This window comes from Pomacea canaliculata, linkage group LG5, assembly GCF_003073045.1.
Source record: "Pomacea canaliculata isolate SZHN2017 linkage group LG5, ASM307304v1, whole genome shotgun sequence".
Lineage (NCBI taxonomy): Eukaryota > Metazoa > Mollusca > Gastropoda > Architaenioglossa > Ampullariidae > Pomacea > Pomacea canaliculata.
This window is the reverse complement of record NC_037594.1, coordinates 2,348,189-2,376,171: the sequence shown is the minus strand read 5'-3', so window position 1 is coordinate 2,376,171 and position 27,983 is coordinate 2,348,189. Positions and strand designations below refer to the sequence as shown.

The 27,983-nt window shown below is 38.2% G+C and overlaps 1 protein-coding gene across 2 annotated transcripts; it reads right to left on the bottom strand.

The window, feature by feature from the left end:
• Positions 1-309: 309 nt before the first annotated feature.
• LOC112565450 (protein FAM193A-like) lies at positions 310-27,983 on the bottom strand. 2 transcript variants are annotated; one of them, XM_025240920.1, is made up of 22 exons: positions 27,705-27,983; positions 25,319-25,457; positions 24,687-24,736; positions 24,409-24,477; positions 19,262-19,360; positions 18,645-18,763; positions 15,271-15,417; positions 14,891-15,101; positions 14,438-14,559; positions 13,343-13,490; positions 11,328-11,443; positions 11,022-11,117; positions 10,532-10,774; positions 9,794-10,265; positions 7,284-8,369; positions 6,566-6,841; positions 6,011-6,082; positions 5,559-5,777; positions 3,177-4,400; positions 2,854-2,920; positions 2,385-2,469; positions 310-1,947 (listed from the first exon to the last, which is right to left on the bottom strand). In XM_025240920.1, the coding sequence occupies exons 1-22, from the start codon at positions 27,876-27,878 to the stop codon at positions 1,851-1,853; spliced, it is 5,331 nt and encodes a 1,776-aa protein (XP_025096705.1). In that variant the 5' UTR covers positions 27,879-27,983; the 3' UTR covers positions 310-1,850. The 2 variants fall into 2 exon arrangements, with proteins under 2 accessions (XP_025096705.1, XP_025096706.1); XM_025240921.1 differs by having other exon boundaries at positions 3,177-4,397.

Sequence of the window (27,983 nt, the reverse complement as noted above, 5' to 3'; positions counted from 1 at the left end):
AGTATCGTGACATTTTCAAATTTTAGGGAAAAAAACCAACTGACTAGTTTATCAACAAAAATATGGTTAGTTGCAGCTATTTATAACAGATGGCATCTCTGTAACAAACTGTTTTCAGCTATATATCAGGATTCAAAGCTACATTGAAAGCATCAGTTTTAGGTAAATTAATAATCATCTAAATTTTCAGGAAATCAACTTCTAAAACAGTGTATTGGCCATCCTGTCGATAACCTTAAAATTTCTTATGCCCATTCATGCTTACTCCCCTCTCAAAACATACACACATATATAAACATGAATCCAGGCTGAGTATCAATTGGGGTATCATTTTATTTTTGTCTGTCAACTTGAGGTTGGCCTACTGCATACCACTCCGCCTTTGGCGTGGAGTTCATGCACATTACTCACATTAGGGTTCATTCAAAGCACAGAACTCAATCTGAAAAAGCATCCATGATTGGAGAAGCAGTCATACTGAGACTGAGGCAAGGCTGGGGGGAGGCAGCAGGGCCATGTCTGACATTTAGGCATGGGGAAAGGGGGAAGGGAGAAAAAAAAAAGGTTTTCAAACGTGCATGTGATCTAGTCACTAATCCTTGGCTTGAGTGAAAATCACCAACTGCCTCCTCACCAACTTGGCTCTTGCATAGCAGTCACCATGGCAACTAAGGAAAAACCCTCAAAACATCTAAACCTGGCCATTAGATGCCCAGCTGGGGAAGGGGGGGGGGGTAGGAGGGGAAGATGATGCGACTTGCTTCTGGCAGCAGGTGAGAAGGCCAGGTACTGTTAAGCAAAGCCTCATTACAATGGAAACATGTCTTATAAGACTAGCTCTTCAGGTAGTAGCAATTGAGGTGATAAATCGATACAAAGCTAGAGACCCACCATCAATAGAAACATTTCTTAAAACTTGTGCTCTTGCACAATTTGAACGCCTACAAAAAAAAAAAAAAAAAGCGCCCAAAGCAATGTACAATTCCATTAGAAACATTTTTAAAAAAGGGGGGAATAAGAAAGGAAGGATAGGTCAGTGTTTTAAAGGGAAAACAAAGTAAAATCAGAACTTGTGCACGTGCTAACATTCCATGAAAGAAATGCCAGAGACAAACAAGTGACCACTAAAGATATTATTTAGCTTGTTCAAAACAATATTCATTCTTTCATGTACACAAGCACACACTCACACAGTCAGTAATGTCTCTGTACACAAGCTTCCGGTTGCCATTCAACTAGAAAGTGGAAAACGTCAAGGTAAGCAACACAGTTTCCTGTTTTTCCCTAACCACTAAATGTGGACTTAATGGAGAGGGGATTCTGCACTGCCATAAAACACATCAGAAACTGTGAGCAACTTTGTGCCGAGGGTGTTAAGTGGTGTAAGCGAAGGAGCATATGGGTCATTTGTCATGTTGATAGCAAACCCAATGACTATTTTTCTTGTCACTGGTAATCTTCAGTGCCAGACATTAAACTCATAGTTTGACTGACAAAATGACTAAACTGTTTACAGCATGTTCACAACAAAATAACAGCTTTGGCCCAGCATCATCTTTGTCAGCGACAAAATCACAGCAGGCTGCGCAACACACAAACAGTACAACAAACACCAATGAAAGAGAAGGAAATGGCTCACAATGAGGGTAATTATGTGAATAAATAAACCCAAAGAGAATGGTGCCTAACCAAAACAAAGAGCCAAAAAGCCCAGAGACGAGTAAATGGATAGGAAAGGAGGTTATTGAGAATATAGAGATGGTCGTTTTCAAATTGGACTCCAGCTGTGATGGCATCAGTGCTGCGACTTGCTGGTGGTGCATGTCAGCGGGGCATGTCCAGACCCAAATCTAAGAGCAGCTGAGACTGGACTTTTTCTTCAGGTACAGATCCTTCAGGTTGACATTCACCTGAATCTTAGGCTTGCTGGGTGTGTCGAAGCAGAATCTGGAATCATCAATCAAGACTTCCCATAAGAACAGCACTTAGCCTTACTTATTTCCTTATTTCTCGACTTAAGATTCTCTGCACCCGTGTAAGTTTAAAAAAAAAAATTAAAAAAAATGTGTTGACAGCATAAAAATGGGACTGTTTATTCTATTCATGTAAATTATTTGATAATGCAATGAAGCTGAATGTTGCAAAAATATGATATATTTGCAATTTGGCAACCTCTTTGACAGTCATGTAACTACGTATTAAAAAATATGTAAATATTATCAACAAATGTTGTGACTAACTGTAAGAGTTGGATAGTACAATATCTGACATTAAAAATAACTGCATGATGTAAACAGGGAATGAAAAACACATTTAACTTAAAGAGTAAAAATGTAAATTCCATAGAAAAGATGTCAAACAAAAGAGTGATGACTCTGACTTACCTTTTAAACTCTTCCAGTTCACGTTCAAAGTCATCAATTTCACCATTCTCTAAATCCGATTCTGAACGGGGCATGAAGACCTCGTCTGAAAATAAAGGCCACTTTTGTGTTGTAAACCTCTGTTCCCCAAATTTGTAATCGTGCAAGTGAATCAGCTCTCGCTAGTCTTTCATGCGTGTTTGCACTATTTGGATTAGGGCTTTTTTTTTTCAAAAACATGAATAGCATCCCTCTGCAACCTCAAAGACAAAAATCTTAACAAACTCAGGATGTTAGGTTTGCCTAATGGTCATCATTATCATAACAGAAACCCATTTTGGGTCATATAAAATGAGAAAGATTTTTTAGCATAAACGTTTTTGTCTTGGTTTAGTTTTTTTAAGATAATGTCTTGAAAACATGGCTAGTTTGGGGCTACAGAATTAATGTTATATCTATGCTCTCACAGAAACCTCTCCACAACACTTACCCACTCCTTTTGATACCTCTCCTCCTTTGTTCTTCTTCTTGTTCTTCTTGCTCTTTGCATTCTTGCCCTTAGAAAACCAAGGACGCATATCATTTTCTGTAGCTATATGCAGAACATTATATGGTCCAACTTTTTTTTTATCTTATAACATATCTGATTACACCAAACATTTGTATGCAAAATATTTGCAATCCATCTAAATAAATAAAATGTTTATAATATAAAATAAAATTATCATTAGCAAGACAATTTCAATCTCATCATTTATTTTACATTTTAACTACAGCAACCTTTTTTAGTCTGCGGGTGATTACAATACACACCTGCTCTACCTGTTCCTGAACTTCCACCCGATTCTTCTCCACCATGCTAGCAAGGCATGCCTTCTTGTCTGGTGACAACAGTCCTGCAGTCAGTCCGTTCGAGCCAGCCTGCACAAGTTTAGCACGTGGAGATCCTGGCAAGCTGGTGATGTGGTTGCCTGGAGCCGCCTGATGTCCTGACTTTGCACACTGAGGGACACTTCCATTCTGTAGTTTAGCTGGAGAACCGTTGGACATTAGAGGTTGATGTGCTACAGGTGTTGCTGGCATCTTACCATTGTGGGAATGAAAAGACTGGCTGAGTTGCTGACTGGGTTGCTGTCTGGCTGGAGTCTGTGGTGACTGAGGAGACTGCTTTGCCACTTGGAGACCCTTCGGAGCTTGCCCGTTCTTTTGAACCTGCTGCTGCTTCTGATGATTTTGAAGCTGCTGTCGTTGCTGCTGCAGCAATTGGTGCTGCAATTGCTGCTGCAGAGGTTGCTGTGGATATTGTTGCTTCTGCTGTCTAAGCATCTGTTTCTGCTGCGCCTGTGCTTCCACTTCTCTCAGCTGTTTCTCAACTTCTTCCTGAGCCTCAAGCCTACGCTTGGCATCTTGCTGGTGTTGAGCTTCTAGCCGTCGCCGGGCTTTCTTGGCATTGGGTGACTCAGGAAGATTGCGAGGTACATTGGTTGCTGTCGAAGCAGCTGGCAAATCAGCTCCAGAAATCTGGCCACACTTGCCCTGAATCTCGGAGGGAATGGATGGCAAAGACTGGGATCCCACAGGAACACCTTTTGCACTGCCAGACCCCTTTCCATTGACTGTCACCGCTTGCAGCGGAGTCTGCTGCCATCCTCTGCCACCAGATGGTGACCTGCTCTCCTGTTTGGTTTTCATGGGCAAGGGCTGCCCGGTGGCTGATGCATCTATTGTCAAAGACTTTTCAATCTTCTCATTGGCGTTTTTATCTTTCAAGCGGTGTTTTGATCCCTTGGCTGCACCCTCCTCTTTGCTACTCTCTGTACTGCTTAAAGATGTGCTAGGTTTTGTGGTTTGTCCTGGAGTTGTCTGTTTCCCCGCCTTTTCTTCTTTGTGTTTGCTCTTCTTTTTTTGACTGCCAGAAGTTGCAGAACCACTTTCTTTCTGAATCTTTGCCAAGTTCTCAGCTTCTGCTTTTTGTCTGAGCAGCTCATTTTGTCTATTACGCTCCTCCTCTTCTTGTCGCGCCTTCTCTTCTGCCTGCTCCAAAATGCAACATAACATTCTGTGTCAAACATTTTACATCTTACTGGCATTCCTGTTGTTTCCACTACCATACCATACTCCCCCCTCTCCCCAAATCTATAAATTAAAATAGAAAAAAATACTCCGAGATCAACGATATACAGTGATACCTCGGTTCTCGAACGCCTTGACTTTCGACCAAATCGGTATTCGACCAGGAAATTCGAGAAAATTTTGTCTTGGAATCCGAACAAATATTTGGAACTCGAACATCCGAACGTCCGAGATGAGCCGAGTTGAGCCGAATGGCGTTCATTCGGCCCAGCACGCCTTGCTTGCGTCATCAGTGTGAGTGCAGAGAGAGAGAGACACGTTTTTGTGGAGAGAGTCATGAAATGTGTGCAAAATGGGCAAAAATCGCAAATTTTGTTGAACAACATCACCCTGATAAAGTGGTAGCAAATAGAGCAGTTAACATTTTTAATGACAATGTTATGTCCACTTTCCGCAAAATTTTGCAAAGGAGAAAAAAACAGCAAACAATTGACAAATTTTTCCGTAAAGAAATCAGACAAGCAACTGCAGAGCAAGATTCTGATTCTCCTCAGCAAAAGATACAGAGAACAGAAACACCCGAAGAGCAGTTACCCTCTATTTTTATTGAAGAGGACTCCCCTTCAAAACAATAACCATCCCCCTTCCCTCCTCCCTCCACATTCATTCCCTCCTGCCATAAAGTTTGGTACAGGTACAGTAAATGAAACACAATTTACTGTACTGTACTGTACAGTACATTTTATTATTTTTTTGTTTTGTTTTAATAAATACACTTTTATTTCTTATTTCTTGTTGAGACTCATGTTTTTCTACATATTATATACAAATTAGGCCAGTAAATAGGCATTTTCTGGGGCTTGGAACGAATTAATCCAGTTTCCATTATTTCCTATGGGTTTCATTGCTTCGGTTCTCGAAAAATTTGGTTCTCGACCGTCCTCCCGGAACGAATTATGTTCGAGAACCGAGGTATCACTGTATTTTAAATCAATTTCATTGTTTCTCCAGATCACCAGCCCGATTTTCTATTATCTTTAACACCCATACAAAAAACACACTCTTATCTAAATCCACCAATCAGTAGTCAACATTCTTCCTGGGAAATGTTTCAAAGCAAACCTTGCGCTGTTTTTGTCTGGCACGTTTAGCAGCTTTAGATGACAAATTGTGCTGTGAGGTAGAGGATTCCAATGCTTTCATGCTGCCACTGTGGGCTGCTTCAGCATCACCGCCATTGATAAATTTCAAGATTTCCTCCAGTCCTTTGCTCTCCAGTGGGTCTGTAATAGACCTCACTCCAGGTTGGTTCTCTTTGCCACCTTCTTGCTTGGCTTCATTCTGAAACAATCCTTCTCTATTAAAATTACGTCAATTCATAATCTACTCCTGAATAAATGCAACTTTTTTCCTCTATATTACTAAAATATATGAAGTTAACAAAATAAAAACATCAGCAACCAAATCCTCACCCCAACAGAGAATGCTTTTACCTTATAAAATAAAAATTGGGGAAAGGATTGTTATATAACTTAATCAAATTAGTCAAATGAGTATAAATCAAAGGCACTAACCCGCCTTTTCAACCTCCTTCGTAAGCGCTCTCTCATTTCTGCATAATTTTTACTGGTCTGAGCAACAGGAGGCTGCAAGCAAAGCTAGTTTTGTTAATTTGATCAAGGCATGAAACGAATAATGAACAGGCTCATACTCAGATTGGGCTTAGGAAAACAACAACTCCAAAATAATTCAGATCAAATGGAATAAGGAGTATTACTGGAAAGGGACACCAAAGGGACAAAAAAGGACATTCACCAGTCATGAGATTTAAAAAAAAAAAAAAAAAATCCCAAAGATTAACAGGAAACAGACAATATTACACTGTTTATTTGATGACACTACACAGCTCCTAGTAACTAGTCTGAGTAGTGCGTAACCTTTTGCCTCTTCCATCAGCTTTTCACCATGAGCAATAGGATCCTCGGATGGTTTAATCAGTACAAACATAATACCCTTCTAAACCTCCCAAAATCCTTAGCCAACGGAATGATTAAACATTCACCCCAGAATATGGATACATTTCTAAACAACTTTTGTTTCTGGTGAGTTTGATAAAATGTATAACTCACATTTCCATGTCCAAAGAACTCGCAGTAGCAGCAATCACAGTATTTCCCTTCCTTCTGATTGTTGGAAGTTGAGGTGGACGATGATTTCTCTGAGCAACTGTCGTCGATGCTGTCACAGTTGTCATCATGATGCTGCGGACAATCTGGGTCTGCACAAAGGGTTGAGGTGCCAACGCTGACATTGTTGATGGTAGTGGGAAACGAGGTTGCTGATGGACAGGTGCCCGTTCCTCCCACATGAGGATCAACATGCCCATCAGCTCCACTATGAGACACCTGCAGGATGAACAGCAGGGAAAAGACAATGGCCATCACAATATCACTGCCTTTATGGTAACAACAGCTTACATTAGTAATATAGATCTGATAACAACACAATAGTGCAGAAGTGCAACAGGCCGATATAAAAATCAGTAAAAATTGGGATAAATACAAACAAGTTTCTTGGACAGTGAGGAAACAAACTGAACTTTTAAGGCACTAAATTTTGAGACACCTGTGCATAAACAAAGATGGTTGGGAGTAAAATACATCAGAATCACACGAGACTATAACTCAAATGTGCATTTTTACGTAAGCTTTAGTTCTAGAAAAATATAAAAGACTATTTTAACATGGAAAATCTGATGCATTAAACTTTGTTAAATAAACCATCTAATGAAGAACAGACAATAAACATTCCATGAATTGGCAACATTGCCATCATGAATGAACTTACATGCTGCACATGTGAGCATGAATGTCCCTGATTTGCAGCCACACCAACACGCTGTGCTTTGCCCGGTGACCCTTGAACTTTGCCTGCTGGAGCCTGCAGCCCACTGCTGAACACAGGGACACCAGGGTTAACATGATTATGACTGGAAGGAGTGGGAGGCAGTGGCATGGCCCCCTTGCCTGAGGTAGGCATTGCTGTGGAGATGGGTACGAGAGTATGTTTTTTGCATGGCTGTGCGTATGTTCGCTGCTCCTTGCTCCCCTGCTGTTGAGACGCTGTTGTGTTCCCACCAAGGGTGGCTGGCCGTGTGCAGGGGGGTGGGTGAGGGAGACTGCTTGGAGAGGAACCACTTGGAAGGGAAGACAAGGCAGAGGTGAGATTAATGCAAGGGTCAGATGTGCAGGTGACAGACTGTGAAGCAGCTAATGTTGAATCCTCAATGGAGGATGGCACAGCAGGCAGCTGGAAAGCTGGAGGTATGCTGATGTTTGTAGGAAAACCTGCTGCTGCTACTGCCTTAAATGCGCTTGTGGTGCTTGCAGCGGCAAGAATAGAGCTGGGCATGACCAGGGTGTGAGATGCTGCCATGGGTGTTGAGGGTGTTAGACCCTCCACCGAGAAATGGGGGTCAGTAGGGAGTGGTGGAGGTGGTAGCAAATCAGATCCAAGCCCTGCAGCAAAACGGTGAGGTGTCGGTAACAAGATCCGTGGATCCAGCACTGTGTTGTCCCAGTCACCATATGCGTGATAAAGGTGGTCCTGAATGCCTTCTGAATCATCAAACTCCAGCTTCAAAGGATGACGTGCTGACTGTAGTGATCCATGGAGATCGTACAATTGAGGCTGAAGCAGCGGTCGGGTGCCATGCCCTGCATGTGCCAAATGGGCAGTGTGAGCTGTGTGTGGTAAATGTAAGTGTGGGTGGGTATGAGGTGTAGGTGGGAGGGTGCCATGAATGTGGGGGTAAAGGTGCAACTGAGCGGGACGAGTTGGGAGGGGCAGAGAAGTAGGAAGAGCTGTAGAGACAGTCTGTCCTTGCTGCTGAAGACACACATGACATTGGCATCCTTGTTCCTCGGTTCCCACCTACACATATCCACAAATACTGACATTTAACAGTTTTCTCATCAATGTTTTGTGAGCCATATGAAAGCCTAGAGAGATTCAACTTGAGATAGCGTTTATTCTTCAGTAACAATCAGCATCAGTTTTTGCATCCGTCCAATTATTTCAAATGAAAAGATGTAGTACAAGTGGTAATGAGGCTACACAACACTCCTGCCACACTGTGAGACCTACAGCCCTTTAAAATGTTTGTAACATTAGCATAGAAATTTTGAGGAAACAACTGAAAACCAGTTTAAGCTATATGCAGTTTGCTGAAATATAGTTTTTCTTATTTTATACTGTCCATTGTTTTATGTCAATACTGTGACATATTTGATATTTTTTGCAATCATAAACCAAACTTAGTTCATCTTCCTTCTTTGCTATACAACCTACACACTTTCCAAGTTCATTCTTAATTTGTTGCTAGTCTACCCATCTACTGTCTAGACTAAAATTACTTTAGGCTTAGGCTCACCCACCACCAGAAATTAATGCAAAATTTTCCAAATCACCTAAAAACATAGTTATATCATGCAGGGAAATTATATTTACTTATAAAGTCAAAAACTATAAAGTCAAAAATCAGGGATTCAAAATTATTTACATAAAGATTAACAGATTTGTAAATATATCATGTCCTCAAAAATGTTGACTTTTAAAATGTTTTTTTTTTAAAAGAAGAAAAAAGGCAATAGAATTCAGCAATCCCTGGTAAGGTAATAAAATTAGTAAGGCGCAGTAACAGTTAACCATTAGAAATCGTGTTATTTTCTGGCCTGTCAAAGTGGAAAGTTGGTCTCATTGATCAAATGTGCATTTGTTGTTTAACAAGGTAGTTTTGGAAAATAACAAAATTTATCCATTTAAGCCACATCTTGACTTTAGATAAAAATCAATGCAAATAAATGGAAAACCAATAAAATACATCTGATACTCAAAGCAGCACTGAAATATTCTCACTCAAAAAAGTGCATAGCCAAAATAATTGTCAAACATCCTGCCTTTTTACATACACATAAAGCTTTCTCTAATTTAATCTTCATCCCAGTGAACCACGTTTAATGCTAAAATTGTGTACTCATCTTTTGTGCATTATTTTCAGTGAAAAATGAAAGAAATTTTGTCAGGGAGAATGAGTAAATTATTGGTAGAAGCTATATTTGGTCCAATAAGAAAATTGTAGCCATTCTTTAGCCCTCTTTGAAAAAAGGGAAAGATGGGGACTGGTTGAGTTCAAGACAAGAAAATGCAAACTATGTCATATTTTATTTCTTAAAGATCTCAAGCATAGTATCTTCTGCTGGCCCAACTTGATAATAACAACAATAATATTCAACACGATGTCTAAAGGCTAAATGCTTTTACTTCTTCTAATGCATTCCTCACCTTGCATCCCTTACCTGTGGCTCAGGTGGAGGCTTTGCTACACAATGATGACAAGCACAAGATGCCAGTGAGGGGAAGTCTTGTGTGCTAGCTTCCAGGGGCTCTTCAGGTAGCTCACGCTCCCAAGGTTTTAAGAGATCTGGCACTGGATGCGATGCTGGAGGCAATGTGACAGGGGTCATTGGCAGGCCAAGCTTGCCTGAGGCCAACATCTGGTCAAACTCTCTCTGGTCTTCAGAGATGCCATCCTCTTCCTCCTCTTCGTCTTCCTCCTCATCTTCTTCCTCTTCATCCTCTGCATCACATTCTTCTTCCTCCTCATCCTCCTGTTCTTCTTCCTCACCCTCCCCATCTTCTTCTTCCTCCTCCTCTTCCTCTTCTTCATTGTCCTCCTCTTCAATTTCTTCCTCATCTTCTCCATCCTCTTCCTCTTCTTCTAATCCTTCATCTGCCTGGTTGCTGTCTTCTTCAGGGGCTTCAGGATTCCTGCAAGTAAGCTGACTAATTAGATACAAGGTGTTGACGAATGCTTAAGGTTAAGATCATCATGATCAACAAAGTCTTGCACAGCAGGAGAAAAGGTAACCATAAACCACATAGCAATACACTTGCTAGAGCATTTTGATGTCCCTTTAATTTTATTTAACATTTTCAATCAAGATGTTTACTAAAGTTGTTTTTTTTTAAAGTGTATCTCTGATGAACAAATAACATTCTGGAAAAAAAAGTTAATATTTATAGATCCAACCTACCTCAAGTTGTCCACTTCTGTTGTGCTTAGATGGGCTGCAACTTTTGCAGGGCTGATCGGCAAAGGTGAAGATGAAGCAGAAGATGAAGTTGTCGACGACATGGATGGTGGAGTGACATCAATGACATAGCGACTGTCATGTGGGAAGTTAAAAGTGTGGTGGGTGCCATTTGTTTCCAGGGCTTCAGGGTTAATGATGCCACATGTGATCATATGGGTGATGGTGCATTCATCACAGGGACATCTAAACATCGAACAAAAATTAAAAAAATTAAAAAACTCAACTATGCAAAGACTGATAAGGCTGTCATTCCTAGACAAATCAGCAGCTTAAAATAAAAGTGTTGAGACTACTGATAATTCTGAATGAAAGAGATTATGCTTAAGTCCATCATTACTGTTGAACATAAACTGTCAGTGACAGTTCTTATAACGAAGGCTAGGAAACAAATCATACAATACACTTTAAAGTAATGGCAGTAAAGTCTTACCTTTTTCTGTTGCATCGAGGGCAGTAGCATTCTTCAGTTGTCGGTTTAGTCCCTGTTAACATGTTTCTCATTGTCTCTGTGAACTGTGCCTCCATGCTGCAACAAGAGTTGTTTAGACACTCTGAACTTCCGTGTACTACAATCCTGCATTTACAAATGTTCTCTACCCAGCAGCACAGGGTGGGAAACATATGACCCACCAAGGCAACAGTCGATTTCAGTAAATCTATAAGCTTTTTCAAAGCAACATAAATTAATATGTCCATTTCCCACACTCCTGATCTTAATCATTTAACAGCTGCTCACCTGTGAGTCGATGCCCTAGGATTACTCTTTAGCATCTGCTGCTCTAAAAGCTTCCTCTGTGCCCTAAAGAATTCCCAGTCTTCCTTCAGCCATTTCTGTTTCACCTTCAATGCTGCCTGAAAAGCAATGAATGATATGTTGACTCCCATAAGACTGCATTAACATATTATACTTAAAGAAAAAAATTGTCAGACACATTAAAATGACCTGGCTTTTCATAATGTATTGTCAAACCTATGAAGCCTTTTGTAGAAAAATGCAAATAAGTAAGGACATTCCCTTACTACTTGGAAAGAACATGTTAACACCCTATACTAAAGGCAGTATTAAGAGACAAGTATTGATCCTGCTTCTGACAAAATATTCAGTTGGTGGAATGTTCTATTTTTTAATGAGAAACTAGAGTGATGGCTGTGTAACGGTCAGAAGATATGTGATTTCCCCCTATTTATAGCACTGGCTCTGACACCATGCTCGGTTTGATTGGCGTTTTATCGGGCTGGGAATAGAGCAATCCCCTTCTAGAGATTTCCAACCACACAGAATAAATGTGAACCGTATGTGTGCTTAGATGATCATGTGGTCAAAGAACACGCTACAGGAGGCCGTACACACTACAAGTGGCCATAGCAGAGATCACAAACAGTAATTTGAATGATCTACAATCGGAGAATTCCCTGGATCAGGAACGGGATGGTAGTGAAAGTGACCACCACATGTTATTAGAGATGAAGATTCTGATTCTCATCATTCTGATGGCAACGACAGTCATCTCAATTCTGATCAGACAAAATAAGAAGAAAGTTCCCAACAGCAGTGAGACATACAGATGGTGGTGACTTTGTTGCACTACTGCCGGAGGTATCCAGAAGTAGGAAACAAACTGCAGCAGACCGGAGCACATTCAAAGAGGGTCGAGCACCAGGTGCCAGAAGGGGGCGTGGCAGAAGACATCGCTTGGTTGACTCAGAAACACTTTCCCTCATATGTGACCAATACTGAGAAATAGGGAATGAAAACTTCTGCGCAATGCAGCAATAAGTGTCAGTATTGTGTCTCTAAGTTCTGCTGCTCTGAATGTCCTTCCATGCCATGTGTGTGATACCCTGCTTTGGAATTTATCACAGCAAGCTTGCCAACTGGAAACAGAATATTTCAAAATTACTTGGCACAGGCTTGTGCACGTTCCTTATTAGCGTCTGGATTAAATTTTGTTTTAGATATTCAGACTGAAAACAATACTTATTTTATTATATCTCTTGTTTACCTTAATAACTGGTTTAAAATGTTATCATAACTTTGCAATCAATGTTAAGCTTTGTAGTACAATAAAGTAAAACCTCATTAAGACCCACCTTACTGTAAGACCTCTTAGATAAAACCCATTAAATTTCATGGACATATTTTGCTAGGAAAAAACATCATCTCTGTTACAATTATCTCCACAACCCAATTTACAATAGACAGTTTGTGCTCCTTTATGACTTTCTTTAGAAGTTGTGCCTTGGGAAAAAAAAAAAAAAATTAAAGTACACTTGACAATAAAATGCTTCTTGCTGACTGTTTACCATATATTACAATTTTCTGCAAAAATCATGTAAAATAAATTAAGTTCATCTTGTAAGAGACTATTTACTCATCGAACACCAGCAGCTTTACCAGTCTGCATAACTCAGTTTTTTTTTTTTTTAATTTTGGTATCTTTGTTTACCAGTACAGGTCAGACAAGTGTGCTTCACAATGACCTTTTGCAAAAGTAACATATTTATAAAAATAAGATCTTGTGACTGATTGTGCTTTTGCTTTCGCATGACTTTTTGCAGAAATCATGTTAATAAACATATATATAGAGCATTTTAGGATAAGCTCTTTATCCACCATTGTACATCTATTAAACTGCTCCAGAGATATGTATATCTACTGATCTCTGATTGCTCTTACTTTGACAAGCAGAAGTAACAATGACAACTTAAATTTGAGGGTGTGTCTGGCCTCAACATGTGCAAAACTCTTACTTGCTCTTCACTATGCCGTTCAATTCTCTGCTGACACTCTTGCCATATGACCAGAATCACAGTCATCTCATTACGAAAGTCCAGAAAATTGCGCATCAACTTGGGGTAGGTATCCTCCATGTAAGACTCCTTGGACAATGCCCCGTTCCTGCAGAAGCCATGAACATATGAACATACTTCTTAATAGTCTTACACATGATAGCTGTCGGTTACTAACCTGCCACACACGTTTAGCTACCCACTCTCTGCTTCAGTCTCCCGTGCACACAGCCTGCCAAGGTTTCTAACTTATTATTTATCTTCACTCTTTACCAACTTTCATGGCTCTGGAAGGAATTTGCTGCCCACCCCTACCCATTTTACATAAGGAGTACAAAATTAACTGAAAAAAAAAACTCCAACGAAAATGTCAAAAAATAAACAAATAGTACCAAACAATAGTCCTAACCATGTAAAAAAGTGTCCTAAACATGCTGTACAAAGATGTACAAATAAGTAGAAATTCCTAAAGATTTTCCTATCTGCAGAGGATGCATAGAAAATAGAGTGTACTGACCATCCTGAATTTGCTTTTATTTTCTATATTAATACAATGTGATTTATACCTCACATCTGCAGAAAGCAAAACATTTGCTCCAACCCAAAACTCAAAGCAGCATTCCATCTGCAGGTATACTTTCTCTAGCCATAATTTGAATCTCTTGGCCAAATTTTCAAGGACATAGCATATGCTGCTACCCCACCTCATTACAATGACGACAGATCTTTCAGCCATCATATCAGACTTGTATCCCTACCTACACCCTAAACCCTTAAAAAGAGCCCCCCCCCCCAGCTCTCCACTGCACCACCTACACAAACAATTCACTACTACCAGATCACTATCAACAGAAGAGACTTGGCTTTAGATATCTTAATCTATACCAAATACTTCATCCTATAAATCCTATGCTGCTAGGTGATCCGAAAACGGTTTCAAAATTTTTTTTTTTTAAATCTGTAACACTATTTTTGCATCCTAATTAATACCATATCATAGGTGCAAAGCTCCAGAGATAATGTCCTACTTTACAGCACTTTCTAGCTGTGTCTCACCGAAGCTGGTCACAGAGAGGTTCCAGGTGGCTCTGGATTTCTGGATCAGAGTAGATGATGGAATGGTAAAGATGCTTGTTATGTACCTCCCAGGTCATGTGGAACATCTCCAGATGCTCTTTCTATGGCACAGACATCCAAAATCACAATGAAGCCAATTCTTTACTGGACTCATCTAGAATTTTATAAATTAAACTATGCAGATGCACGTGCACCAGTTCACAAAAGAACTCTTTTTTATTACTTGTACTTAAGTAACTCACTAAACAAGCCTTTTTTAAAACAAATTATTACAGAACTATTTTCAACAGCAGTTTTTATCTAGACTTCATTAACCTGAGAAAGTGCAGACCATCTTGAGAATAAATTTCACAATGCAGGTTCATGAAAGACTGTTTCTGTGCCCTAGTATCTATTAATCTCCAAAAGAAAAATGTCTGGTGTGCCACTCACCAAGTCTGTAAGATGTTCTGAGACCAGGCGGGACACACTGCACAGCTGAACATATTCTGAAAGCAGAGTGCTCATAATCTCCCGTGCCTCTGGAGGAGTACTGTAACCTACATTCAGCTTCTCTGAAAGATGACGCTTTTTCTCAAACACCCTTTCCCGTACCTGAGACTCCAATCTCAAAAAAAGCTGATGTGGATCTCGGCTGCATAACCTGTTAACATCATTATAAACAGTGAAAAGCACAGGGATTTGTTCTGAGTAAAACACAAGTTTCATAAATTTACAATTACATTTTTGTGAGGAATAGAATACTCTAATTGTCTTAGAAAAGATTCTTCCCTAAGCTATTAATTTTAACAAGCAGCTGCTTAGAAGTTCACCTTGCCACCAGTTCACGAAAAGTGCTGCTCTCTTGTGGGGTTAGTGTCTGCCTTTCCTGAGAATAGAGATCCCTGACCAAAGTGCGCAGATCTGTCCAGCACTTTTGCAATTCTTGTGTTTCTCGAGTGTGCTCTGCAGCGATTTGCCTGCAGACAACCAAAGACTTCATCAAAATACTTAGATATGCATAGAGAACATGCAAAGATGACACCAAAATGCATAAACAACTGACAAATTTATATAAAGCACTTTGCACTGGAATTTAACATGAAGCATACATTAGGCACCGGCACACAAAATAAGATTTTAAAAACTGTGGGTAGTTTGTTTTCACATCGAAGTACAACAAAATAGGAAAACCAAAACAAGAACTAAGGACCTACTTCTATTAAACATGAAGGTCTTGCTATTTGAAGTTTGTGATTTGCATTACAGTTAAAAATACGTTATTTGGACGACGTTTCGTGCTTTCACAAACACCTTGAAACTTTAAGTCACCAAACTTAAAAAAATCACTAACAATTACCGTGTACTCAAGTGACCGAAAAACTAATTTACAAAATGACTTACAGAAAATAAAAACATATCAAACTCTGTGGAAAAAAGTTTTGCTCTTGATCACATATGAAAACACCATATTTCAAGTATGTCAAGGACTACATTAATAAATACATTGAAGAAATTATTTTTAAGTAACCAGTGCACAGTATTTTTTCCCACAAACTTGCAACACTTTTTATTGGGAGATATACAATTTGAAATACTACAAAATCATTGTGGAAAAATGAAGTTTATAATGAACATGAAACAGCTGTAATTTCTGACGTACTGGGTAAACTGGGGAAATATTTAATGTCTAAGTTCATCTATATTACATTGTGAATTTTACATGCAAGACATTAAACTGCATATACAGCTTTATAATTTTCACTTTTTTTTTTTTTTGTGGAGGACAGGATTCTTATCCGCTCTCGAGGAAGTATGACGCAAAAGTATGTCTTTGCCTTGCGGCAACATAAGGAACCAAAAGAAAAGCATCTTTTGAAAATTATAAAGCAGTATCCAGACTGTGCAAATGCTGCCGTACCCCTATAGTTATAAAGTGGACGCAATTTGTTCTGTGATAAAGAAACATGAATATATTTCTTCTCATACAGCATTCTATAGATAACACGTTTGCATGTTGCGTACATCCATGTCCGTGTATGTGTGTTTCTTTGCTGTAAAACGCAATGAGCTTGCCCACCAGGGAGGAGATATGGCACTTTTATAACTTTACTATTATTAAGTAGCGTTCGAGGGGTTTGGGCATTGCTTGGTAACTTTAGAAATAAAATGCTTTTCCTTAAGTTCCCCATTCTGCCATGTGGAAACACCTTACTCTCACTTCATAACTATGTCCCCTGATATTTAGATTCTTTTTTTTTTTTTTTAAACATTTATTTTGTCTCACAAATACATGAAATAGAAAAATACAGCATCTTGCAATATAATACAAGCATATACACATAAGGTAACAGTCATATTTAGATTCTTTTGTAGAACAGTTAGTCTTATTTTGTAGATAAGCATTCAACAAGGAAGTCAAAAAATGAAAAAAAAAAAAAATTTGAGTATCATCTCAGATTCTGCTGTCATTTCTTCTTAAAAGATCCAGCTACAGAAGCAGTCTCTTAGAAAAACTGCTTAAGGAGTGCCTTTCTCCTGCGATATCCTTCGGCAGTGCAGTGCCATTTGATGCACTCAGATGTCATCCTCTACAAAAAATGAAAAAATTGCATTTAGAACAAAATAAATTTTGAAAAACTTCACATAAACAGTGATACCAAAAGAGATCAAAACAGTTGTCATAAATAATTAGTAATAAGATTTTATGGTTTAAGTCAAAAGATAACAATGTAACAATTAGTTCTGTACTTGATATTTAAAATTACAACTGTTACGCTGACATGATAAAACTTATTTAAAAAAAAAAATTCCTTTGCCTACTTCAACTTAATGCTTTGCTATCTACTGACATCATACTCTTGCCTTTTACTATCTTATATTTGGGGGGTTTTTTTTGTTTGTTTTTTTTTTTTACAAAATGCAGTTGTCAAATACAAATATATAACAAATCTATTCAATAAGTGTTTTGTTTTCAAATTATTTTATTGTAATATCTAGATTAGATACATCTTTCACTCTAACCTCGTGTTAAATGTTACCTATGTGACTTGCTTATTTAATGCATTAACTACCATTTGTCATTTCCAAATAATGTCACAACACTTTACACACGAAATCAAGTATTCAAATAAATATTTACCTCAGTGCTTCTGCATATCTGTCCTGTTGTATAAGCATTATTTGGTTTAAATGCCTGGGCAGCTGTCACTGTAACTGAACCAGCTATGTTTTCGAAACAATGGGTTGGTCTTTCTTTCCAGCTTAAGGTTTACTCATACAAATTCAACCCCAATAAGTTGTTTCAGCAGAAAATTATTTTTCAAGTAAATTTAGGTACCTGCATGGTATTTTGTAAACAATTCAAGCTACATTGCTTCAAAATTATAGGATATATTGCTCATCTTTTATTATGCTTTAATCGTACAAGCATTTTAAGCAATCATTGTTGATTTATTTCAATACATTTATCTTGATAATACTGCAAATTCTTGTAAATGAGAGAAGACTGAGCCAACCATTAAAATGTATTACATCCTACAATAAAAAGTAGTCCATATGCCAATGCTGATTTTCATGGTGGGTATCATTCTCATAAAATATTTTTAGTTCATTCAGTCACACACAACAAAGCCATGTTTTGTTCAAATGGTGAAAATTGATCTTTATTATATGATTCAAAAAGGATATTTCTATTAGTGATGGTTCATAAATATCCTTGATTTGAAAAGGAGTGTCTTTTTTTTAATGTGATCACCCATTTCTGCTAATGGAAAAGCAGTGTGCCGGTACCTAATCATATCACTTCAAAAGTTATTGTCTAGTTCTTGACCACACAGTAGCATGTTCACATTTCCACAATCACGCATGAATATTCTGTTCATCCAATTATGTGAATGATGAATAAAGATGCAGAAAATCATCACATCATCTGTTATCATTTTGGCCCTGGAGTAGAATCTTAAAGATACCAAAGTGAAAAATAGTCTTGTAGTCCTAAGGACAAATAGATTTCTGGAAATGTCCAGAGACTAATCTGAGACATGGAAACATTAATATAATACAGTTTACTATAAGGGTAAAGTATTGTATGCTGGTGGTGATACAGAGGATGCTAACTCATTAGAAACATACAGATGAATGCATGCCAGATAAATGGTGTGGAGAGAAAAGGGCAAAATAATAATTTAAAAAAACCAGAACATACCTCCTTTCAATGCAAGACTCACATGTACACAGAGTACCATTTGGTAACACTGGTTCACTAGCACTAGCAAGATTAATGTCATTAAACAGACCAAGTGATGCTGAGTCCATGTGCAAATCCTGTGACAAAAAAAGTTTTAATTAAAGTGACTGTAAAAGATCTCAAAACCTAAAGGACTAAATTAGTGAAGATGGTAAAAATGTCATAAAATGCTAAAAACATCTTTTGTCTAGAAAAGGAGTAATAAGCATTTTTGTCTAACAAAATTGCAAGGTAATAGGCAAAATCCTTATGGCTGAATAATTTCAAAAAGGACACTATGGCTGAATAATTTCGAAAATGAGACTGTATGACTCTTGTTTAAATTATGTTTAAAAACAAACTTTTGTAGTTCTCATTGTGGCTAAGTATTTCTATTTATCATGGTATTTTTCGTTTCATTAAAGCTACAGGCGAAAAACAGCCAACACATCCTAAACCTTTTATCCTCTACAGCCATGAACTGTATTCTGCCCTCTAAAGATAAATAAATAATTTTGTAAAGCAAAATGTCTAAAAAAAAAAAAAAAGGAAAAAAATATGCAAAACACTCTTAAAATATTACAAAAGCAACAAACCTTTCCCAATGCCATGCCAGATGAAAGAGTTGCCTGTGGCAGACCCATCTGCCCTGTGTTAAGACCAAAGGCTGGCATGGGGATTTCTGCAACACTTTTCTGTAAAAACAAAAGAAAGATTTTTGTAAAAACATTTAAAATCAATGGACAGAGGAGATTTACTGTGTAATTTCAGTCCAACATAATGCAACAGGTGAATGCCTGATGACAATAGATGCACACTGGGCCAAATGTCTCAACAGTCGCAACAATGTGTATGGATGTTGTGTCCCAGACTACAAAAGATTGAAGGCACTAAACAAAACCATTTAATTTAATGGAATCACAAATTATATATTTTAAAGCTGTATGCAAATAAAATTGTTGGTATAACACAGCTGCCACTTTCTGACCTGTACCTTCATGCAGTCACAAAGATGGCACATAACATCATTTCAGACCAAACACACCCTCTCCATCCCAAATTTCAGCATCTGGCAGGCGCTACAAAGTGCCACATGCACGAAAAACTGCATACCAGAGTACCTGTGCCAGCAGCCATCACCGTTGTGAATAAAAGGCACGAAGAGCCGTAGGTTTACCCTATTACCTGCATCCCCCTTAGGATGCACATGTGTGAGGTGTTGATGTGCGTGTGTACTGAATGTCTTGTATAATAATAATTGCAAAATTTGTAAGCGCTTACTCACACTCCTAAGAGTATACTTTTAACACTTCAGAAGAAGAATGAAACATGGACAGCATACACGGGACAGAAAAACAAATAACATATGAACTACAAAAGAATAAAGAACAGTACTAACGAAAAATAAAATCTTAAACAGAAAACAGAAAGAGGAATCAAACAAGAACCAAAAGAAAAGCTGCGAGTAACATGATATTGCAAAAGGGTGTGAAAAAGGAATAGCATTATGGGAAAGGTTAGGAGTAATGTTTACAGAAGTGCATTTTCAGAGCATGTTTAAAGGATTCAATATTGGAGGAAATGGAAAGGGAAAGTTCCATTGTTTTGCTGCACAATAACTAAAAATCCTGTGGCCATATGTTGTTCTGGTGACAGGAAGAGTAAGGAGACGATCATCAGATGAGCAGCGGAGTTGTCTATAAAGGATGTAAGGGAAGAGCAGTTCAGAGAAACAATCAGGGCTGATGCCAGCAAAGAAATTAAAACACAGCACGGACAGTTTGTACTGGATGCAGAAAATGAAGGAGAGGACTGGCGTGGTCCCATTTCCTAGCTCTAAGCACTAGATGTGCAGCAAAGTTCTGTACTTTCTGGAGTTTGCAAAGAAGGTATGCAGGACAGCCAGCAAGCAAGGAGTTGCAGTAATCAAGTCTGGATAGAACACACACAGACAGGGTGTTGGTAGCGTACGTAGACAGAATATGACGGATGACGCTGATCTTGCATAGCTCATAATAGGCAGACTGAAAGACAGCTGTGACTTGTCTATCATTATAGTCAGACTGATAGACAGCTGTCACTTGTTTAGCAAGAGTCATTCTGCAGTGACAATAAATTCCAGGTTCCTGACTGAGGACGCAAAGGTGATGTTGGTTTTGCCCACTTTGATGTGATTTGGTGGACAAACGAGCGAAGATGGATTTCTTCTTCTTAAAAATAGGAGGGCTTTCGTTTTATCATTGTTGAGTTCAAGTTTGTTACTATCCAGTCTTTGACGTCATTAATACAAACTTCTATGGTGCTGGTAGCAGTGAGACTTAGCTGATGGAATGGAGAAGTACAGCTGCACATCATAGTGGTTTCATATGCAGAATAAGCAGAACTGGGCAGAGTACTGAGTCTTGAGGGATGCCACAAAAAAGTGGAGCAGGGCGAGATGTTTGACCATCAACGAACACAGTGCGTCCTATCAGTGAGATAGGAGTTGAACCATGCTAGAGCAGGTCCAGAAATCCTGCAGCGGGTGTGTAGCCTATAAAGGAGCAGAGAGTTGTCAACAGTGTTGAATGCAGCAGACAGGTCCAGTAGAGTTAAGGCAGAAACATCACCACTGTCAAGGGCATATATTATGTCAGTGGTCACTTTAATTAGTTTCAGTACTGTGAAAAGGTCTACATGCTGACTGAGCGTGGGGGATGATATGGTGCTTTAGTAAGTAGGCCCAGAGCTGTATCAAAGCTACTTTGAAATCTCTGAGAGAAAAGACAGGTTGGAAACTGGGTGATAATTGTTCAACATGTTGACATCAAGTGTGGATTTCTTAAGACATGGCTTCACTAGGGCACTTTTAAACAAAGATGGGAAAACACCTGACTACAAGCTGACATTTACAATGTCTGTGATGGCAGGAAGTAAAATATCTAAGCACTCAAGAAGAACGCTTGTGGGTATTGGATCTAACTAGCAAAATGTTGGCTTGGCTTTCAGAATAATTGCCTTATATCAGCATCAGAGACTGGTCGCAATGTGGTCAGAGAGATTCCCAGAAGAATATCTCAGGAGATGCTGTCAGGCACCAGTTTTGAGTCCAAGGATGACTAAATGTCCGAAATCTTGTTAGCAAAATAGTCACAAAACACTTGTGACAGCTGTGAAGCAGGATAGGCAGTGGGCAGCGGCATTGCCTTGCTAATTACAGTTGTTTGACTGCAGATGTCAAAAAGTGTCTTGAGGAGGTGCAATTATTTGGGCCTTAAGATATGATGTTTTGACTTTGTTGATGCTTTTTGAATCACTTTGCTTGGCGGTATTTTAAGTCTCTTTGTGGATGGCGAGTCCAGTCTTCCGCCAAACATGCTCAGTTCACCGGGGAGTATGCTTCAGTTCACAGAGCTCAACACGAACCTGGGAATACCAAGGTGCACATTTGAACTGGCGCATCAGACGTCGAGACACTGGGCTGTGGTCATCAACAACTTTACACAAAACACAGTCACGTTGCTCAGCAGAAGGTGGCTGGAGCAGCGCCATTTGCAATAGTGCTTTGAATGCAAGCATATCAGTACAGCATAATGAATCTGCAACTCCGCCTGTATACACCCTGGGTAACCTGCCGGTCCCAAGCCCAGATGAAGGAGGAGGGTTGGGCATGAGGCTAGCAACCCCACCTCGTTAAAAAGACCTCTGCTACAGAAACCGCAAATACAACTTGCGGCCCTATGCTCCACTGGGGGCAACTAGGAACAAGAAATAATGAATGTGTGATCAAGTTCAATCAAAATGCAGTAATGATCAGATGTGAGATCTTGAGAAACATCAACTGACTGCACTAATCAGGTTGATGCATGACCCAGTCGAAAAAGAGACTTGTACACACTCAAAAGATATGTGGGAATGATAAAGCAGTAGTAAAAGACAGGTATTTGGAAAGTGATGATTTGTAGATAATAGCAATGCCGCCTCCAAGTGTCGGACAGGGGAATGATTTCAGACAGTAGCCTACTGGAGTTAGATTGACACACATGCTCTCGTCATCTTGCAGTTTAAGTCACGTCTCAGTAACACTAAAAATATCGAGGTGGCGATCTGTTACAAACTCTACAATTTTCACACTCTTCAGTGACCTTTGTGCTGACAATAAGGAGGTGAGTGTTTAGTTGTCGTGCGGGGGAAACTAGGCAGTCTCCTATTCTGACACGACCATGTTGATTCGGTTGGTCCTGTTTCCGGCTGGTGTTATGGGTGATGACATTAACTGGTACACTTTGATCATGCCAATGCTGATCCTGATAACGAATCAGAGAATCCTTATGATGGTCGTGAATGGTCAAAGCACTTAGCATGCTGCAGAAGGGAGTTTGCAAATGACGTCTACACGATCCAGTAGAGAGTTGACAGCACACAGCAAAGCTTTGGCAGAAGATGAATGTGTCGGAACTTGCTGGTGATGTATGTCTGCCCATTATGTTGTATATATACTCATATTATGTTTGTATATGTGGTGGAGTTTGTGAGCAAAAGAATTTTTTTTTGTCTTGGACAGATAATAAAGTTTGATTTGATGCAAAATAATGAAATAAGAATATGAGAAATTTATGTGCACTATACATTCACCCATTTCCTTTCCCTCAAGAACATAACAGTGTAGGGCCATTAACCCACGGTGATTGGGGCCCAAACTGCTTTATGTGGTTTATGTGGTTTATGTGGTCCAAGGCTTAAATATATTTTGATAATGCATAAATTACAATAATGAAAAAAAAAAATTAATGGATTTTTTTTATCACAATCCTTTCTCACGTGCGAGTCGCCATTTTGAAAGTAGCGCTGTAATCTCACGATTGCGATGTTGCAGGCTGCATATTAAATCGTGATCAACACATGTCTCGAGTGTTTGAGAGGCCACGAACAGGTCTGCATGATCCATAGTGTCAAAAAATTGGGATTGAAGCATTTAGTGCAGCTTAAGCAAATTCACAGATTACTGGACTGCAGCTTTATGTCCCTACACCGTATCACCATCAGGTATTGGATCCAGCAGAAAAAAATTTAAAAACCTTTGTTTAAATAAAGAGCTCTTAAATATATAAACACTCAGCTCATGTGAACTTTTTTGACACCTAGTGTTCTAATGAGCTACATGGGATAGTCTCATAAAACAGATGTGTGCACATGAAGACAAAGGACTTGAACGTTTTGCATCAGAAATCACAAATCACCCTTTTATTACATGTACCTGTTTGGACAACAAAACTTGCATAAACCTCTGAGCAATGCTAATTGAGATTTTTTTATGTATGAACAATTAAAGCAAGAGAAACATCTGACATTTAACTATGGCTAGCGCCTGCAACCATTAAAAAACTAAGGCCTAACCCTAACCCTGGCAAAAAGGGCAGTAAAACCTATCCTATCTAGCAATGTCATGCATCCTGACCATGCAACAAAGGTACTCTGTAAACACTTAGAGGTTGTTTTTTTAAAGAAACTCTTTCCTCATACTACACTTTTTCAAAAAGTACCTTCAAAAAGCTGCTATGCAAAGCTTAGCAAGTATTTCCAAATGAAGGTTCATATAACAATTCATGTGGTCATTAGCAAAAAGTATCCAGGATTATCAACCACACATAAACAACCTTATGTCATATCAATTAGAGTGTGGATTCATTTTATGTAGTTGTCTAAGATTAGATAAAGTAAAAATCATGTTTTGAGAAATATAAAATCAAAGACATTTGCTTACTAAGTCCATTTTCCTGAACATGTCATTGTCAGCATCTCTTCGACAGGAAGGGCACACCCACAGAGGAAGCTATAACAACATTATACAGCTAGATTCAGAGCACAAAATATTTAAACAAAGTTTTAAATGCATTTTACACATCGGTAACTTGCAACATTTTTCCCTCACACAATGTCGTGAAAAAAAGGTGGTGAAAAAATGACAGAAAGAGAAAGGTAGACTATAATGAATGATTTTAGTGTCATTTAAAAGAGAGCAGGTGATTTCAATATTTATACCTGAGAAAATGTGTGACCTTGAACATCAACTTGATGTTCTACTTCTCCAGCTGAAACAGGAAAACAAATTTCATGCTTGAGAAATCTGCATGAACACAAGAATATCTTGCTACCCCTTAGATAAAATGTATTAACCAGATGTTTTTTCTTCCTTCTGCCAACTGCATTTCATAAAGTTTTATTTTGTGCTTTCTAATTTTACATATTTTCTGTACTTGAATGATGTAATGAAGTGAGATATGACTGTTTAAAAAAAAATGAACCAAGCATTTTACTATATTTCTAAGTTCTAGCAACATGGTATCTGTTTTTTGGCATGAACACTTTTATCACAACCCTGATCTCAACCCACTTCCCCATTTAGCTCTTTAAGAGTAAAATCAGTGCATTTTTTATCATTTACATAAAAGTAAGATTATGTAATATAAAAAAAAGTTTGCAGAAGGATGAAATACAGGTTTAAGAAAAGCTTCATGGGTATCAAGCAATTTTTTTAAGCTCTAAATAAAGTCCTCTTCAGTAAGCACACGGGGCAGCATGAGAAGTTATCAATAAGTTCAGTAAATTAATTTCTAAAGCAGGATGGAGAGAAGTAACCTCCTAATGACTGTGCCAGAAAACAAAGACCTTACCTGCAGGCTGAATGGGATCAACTCGATCAATGCCACAAAGCAGACACTTTTCTCGATCCAGATAAGGGTTGGGACCTCTGCTGAATGCAGGTACTGACACTTCCGACTCATCTGCTGCATCCATCAACCTGGCTATCCTCTGTAACACAAAAAGAAAGTTACTTAATTCAAGAAGACATACTGGTGAGATGAACACCACCATCTACATAGTTCATGAACAATGATGGTCAGAAAGTTGAACTGCATTATAAAAAAACTTATATCTACCCACATTCTTCACTTAGCAGGCTTTTTTACAAGCTCTTAGTACTCATTACTGATATACTACTGGATAAGTGAGACCTGAAATGCAACAAAAACTAGTTTAAAAAAAAATCTTTTGCTCAACAGATTGCCTGGTCATCAAGAATGGAGAAAAATGTTAATGTTTGATTTTTATTTTGCTAGAGTTTGTTTCAAATTTCTGTTTAATCAAAGCACAAGAACACTGTCAAGAAGCAGTTGGCAGATAAGAAATCAATTTTATAAAAACTCCTTTCCTACTTGTAAGCATGTGTTTTAAAAAAATCTAAAATAATCTAGGTGATTTTAAATGCTAATTATCTCTTGGTAACATCTCTTCAGTTATTCAAAAAGCAAGTGAAAGTTACCGTCTGCAGATGACAACATCCAAAGTTCATACTTTCTGATCAAGCAATCTACACAGCTGAATACTTTATTTCTGAACTACAATTATGACAAAACTTCCTTATTTAATAATCTTTTGAAAAAAAAACAATGACGTAAACTGTATATATTTGGTTATTAGAAGGGGAAAATCTACCACCACTGAAAATAAAGTTATGAAATAAGCAAAACAATATTCCATTTTATTTAGAATTAAGTAGATTAGGTTATCTGGACAAATTCATAACCAAAACATGCAACAGCAACAACAAATCCAAAATGTCAAACAATTATATTAAAGAAAACCATAATGTAATAGATACTATTCCATATATAAATATGACAAACTGCTAGTACAGTGCTAAATGATCTGTAATACAAATGGTAAAGAATAAGTCACATGAACATCAATTGGCCCACATACACACCCTCCCCCAGAATTAAACCTTTTAATTTACACAAGTGAGTAAAGATACTGATTATTTTACTTAATAATTCAAATGGTTACATTCAACAACTAGTTGATATAATTAGAACAAGCACTAATTACTGTTTTACTTTATATATTTGTGTTTGATCTAGATATTATGGATTTATAGATTCGCTTGGCATCTTTGGTGAGTATAAATTCTCATCTCTGCCCAATTTATTACAAGCTTAATAAATTATCATTTGCTATGCAATACTTCAGGATCTGGGAAAAGAAGATATTATAGCACAGACAGCAAGATTTTTCCCTATTGTCATGGATTCTCATCTGTTGAAATTAACACTTTTGGATGTGTCTGAAGGTTGTCTTTATGATTTAAGTAAATAATAATTCTTATACTGCATCACATGAAAGCTACAAGCAACTCAAAACACACAGCATGCACACACACACACACATGCTTAACAGTCAATAATGTTGGGTTTTTACTCAGGATGCACAGGAAAATTGTGAAAAATATGACATTTGTAAATAAACTGGTTCTGAACTGTGCTATTGCTACATGGTGAAAATCATGCTGAGTAGGAGATTCACATCATTTCATGAGGAATCCAACCTAACTTATAAAACAAAATGTAAACACTTTTTACTTGAAAGCGTTTACAACCAGTTTTTAAAAGCATTTCAAAACTTTGAAATAATAATAAAAATCTCCAGAGTTTTGATAATGCAATAAGATAATGTCATCTACTTTTGCCTGTGAAGTGCAAAACAGTTTTGCTAAGTACAAAAAAAAACACCAAGGCCTAAGAGATCTAACATTAACAGTTACCTGAATACAATCTGTCAACTCTGTTAATATTACCCTTTACAAAAGTTTACATTAATGTGGATGTTACAGTGTACAAACTACTAATGCCATATTTGGCAAACAGCCATCGAGAGTGTTGTGAAGGACTCGGGCCATGCCGTACTAATTATATAAATAATGCCTTTATCCAGGTCCGATAAGAAAACCGTAAAGCATCACTGCGGTTAGCTGGTAAAACGAAAATACTCAAATGCAGTGTGGCGTTTAAAAATGTAGTTATCGTGAATATTACTGTCGGACAATCGGGGAAATTTTTGTCACACATCAGTCTGGGTGAGCCTAAAATGATTCTTAATTCAGCCTGCCTCGCGATAAGTCTTATTCGATGTTCTCACAAACATCAATGCAATAATTACGTTCTAGGAATGATTATACATAGTGAAACTTTCATAATTAAGCGTTGAAATGTAGTTGTTTACCTCAGCATCACCACTCTCTTCGAAGGAAGCTTCACTCTGTTTCATTTGTGAGATAGAGCTTAAGCTGGGTTTTCCTGTTTGGACTCGGCTTTTCCTCCGCTTGGCTTTCTTTGCTTCTTGGTTACTCATTCTACGAGTTCCACTCTGATTTTTCGGGAAAAACGTTGCTATCATAAGTATATGCACAAAGCAAAAACACACTGGTAATTTGTATCGCTTTACTGACAGGTCCAAATACTTTCATCACCAACCAATATGGCGGAAACCTACATGACTTAA

Bases quoted from the DNA above. Each gene is read 5' to 3' on its own strand.
- LOC112565450 (XM_025240920.1), bottom strand. From the start codon at position 27,878: ATGATAGCAACGTTTTTCCCGAAAAATCAGAGTGGAACTCGTAGAATG. The intron at 15,418-18,644 runs GTATGTTCTGGT...GGTTGTCTGCAG, and splicing joins GAGTCTTGCATTGAAAGGAG to GCAAATCGCTGCAGAGCACA. The intron at 1,948-2,384 runs GTAAGTCAGAGT...TGATGATTCCAG, and splicing joins GAACTGGAAGAGTTTAAAAG to ATTCTGCTTCGACACACCCA.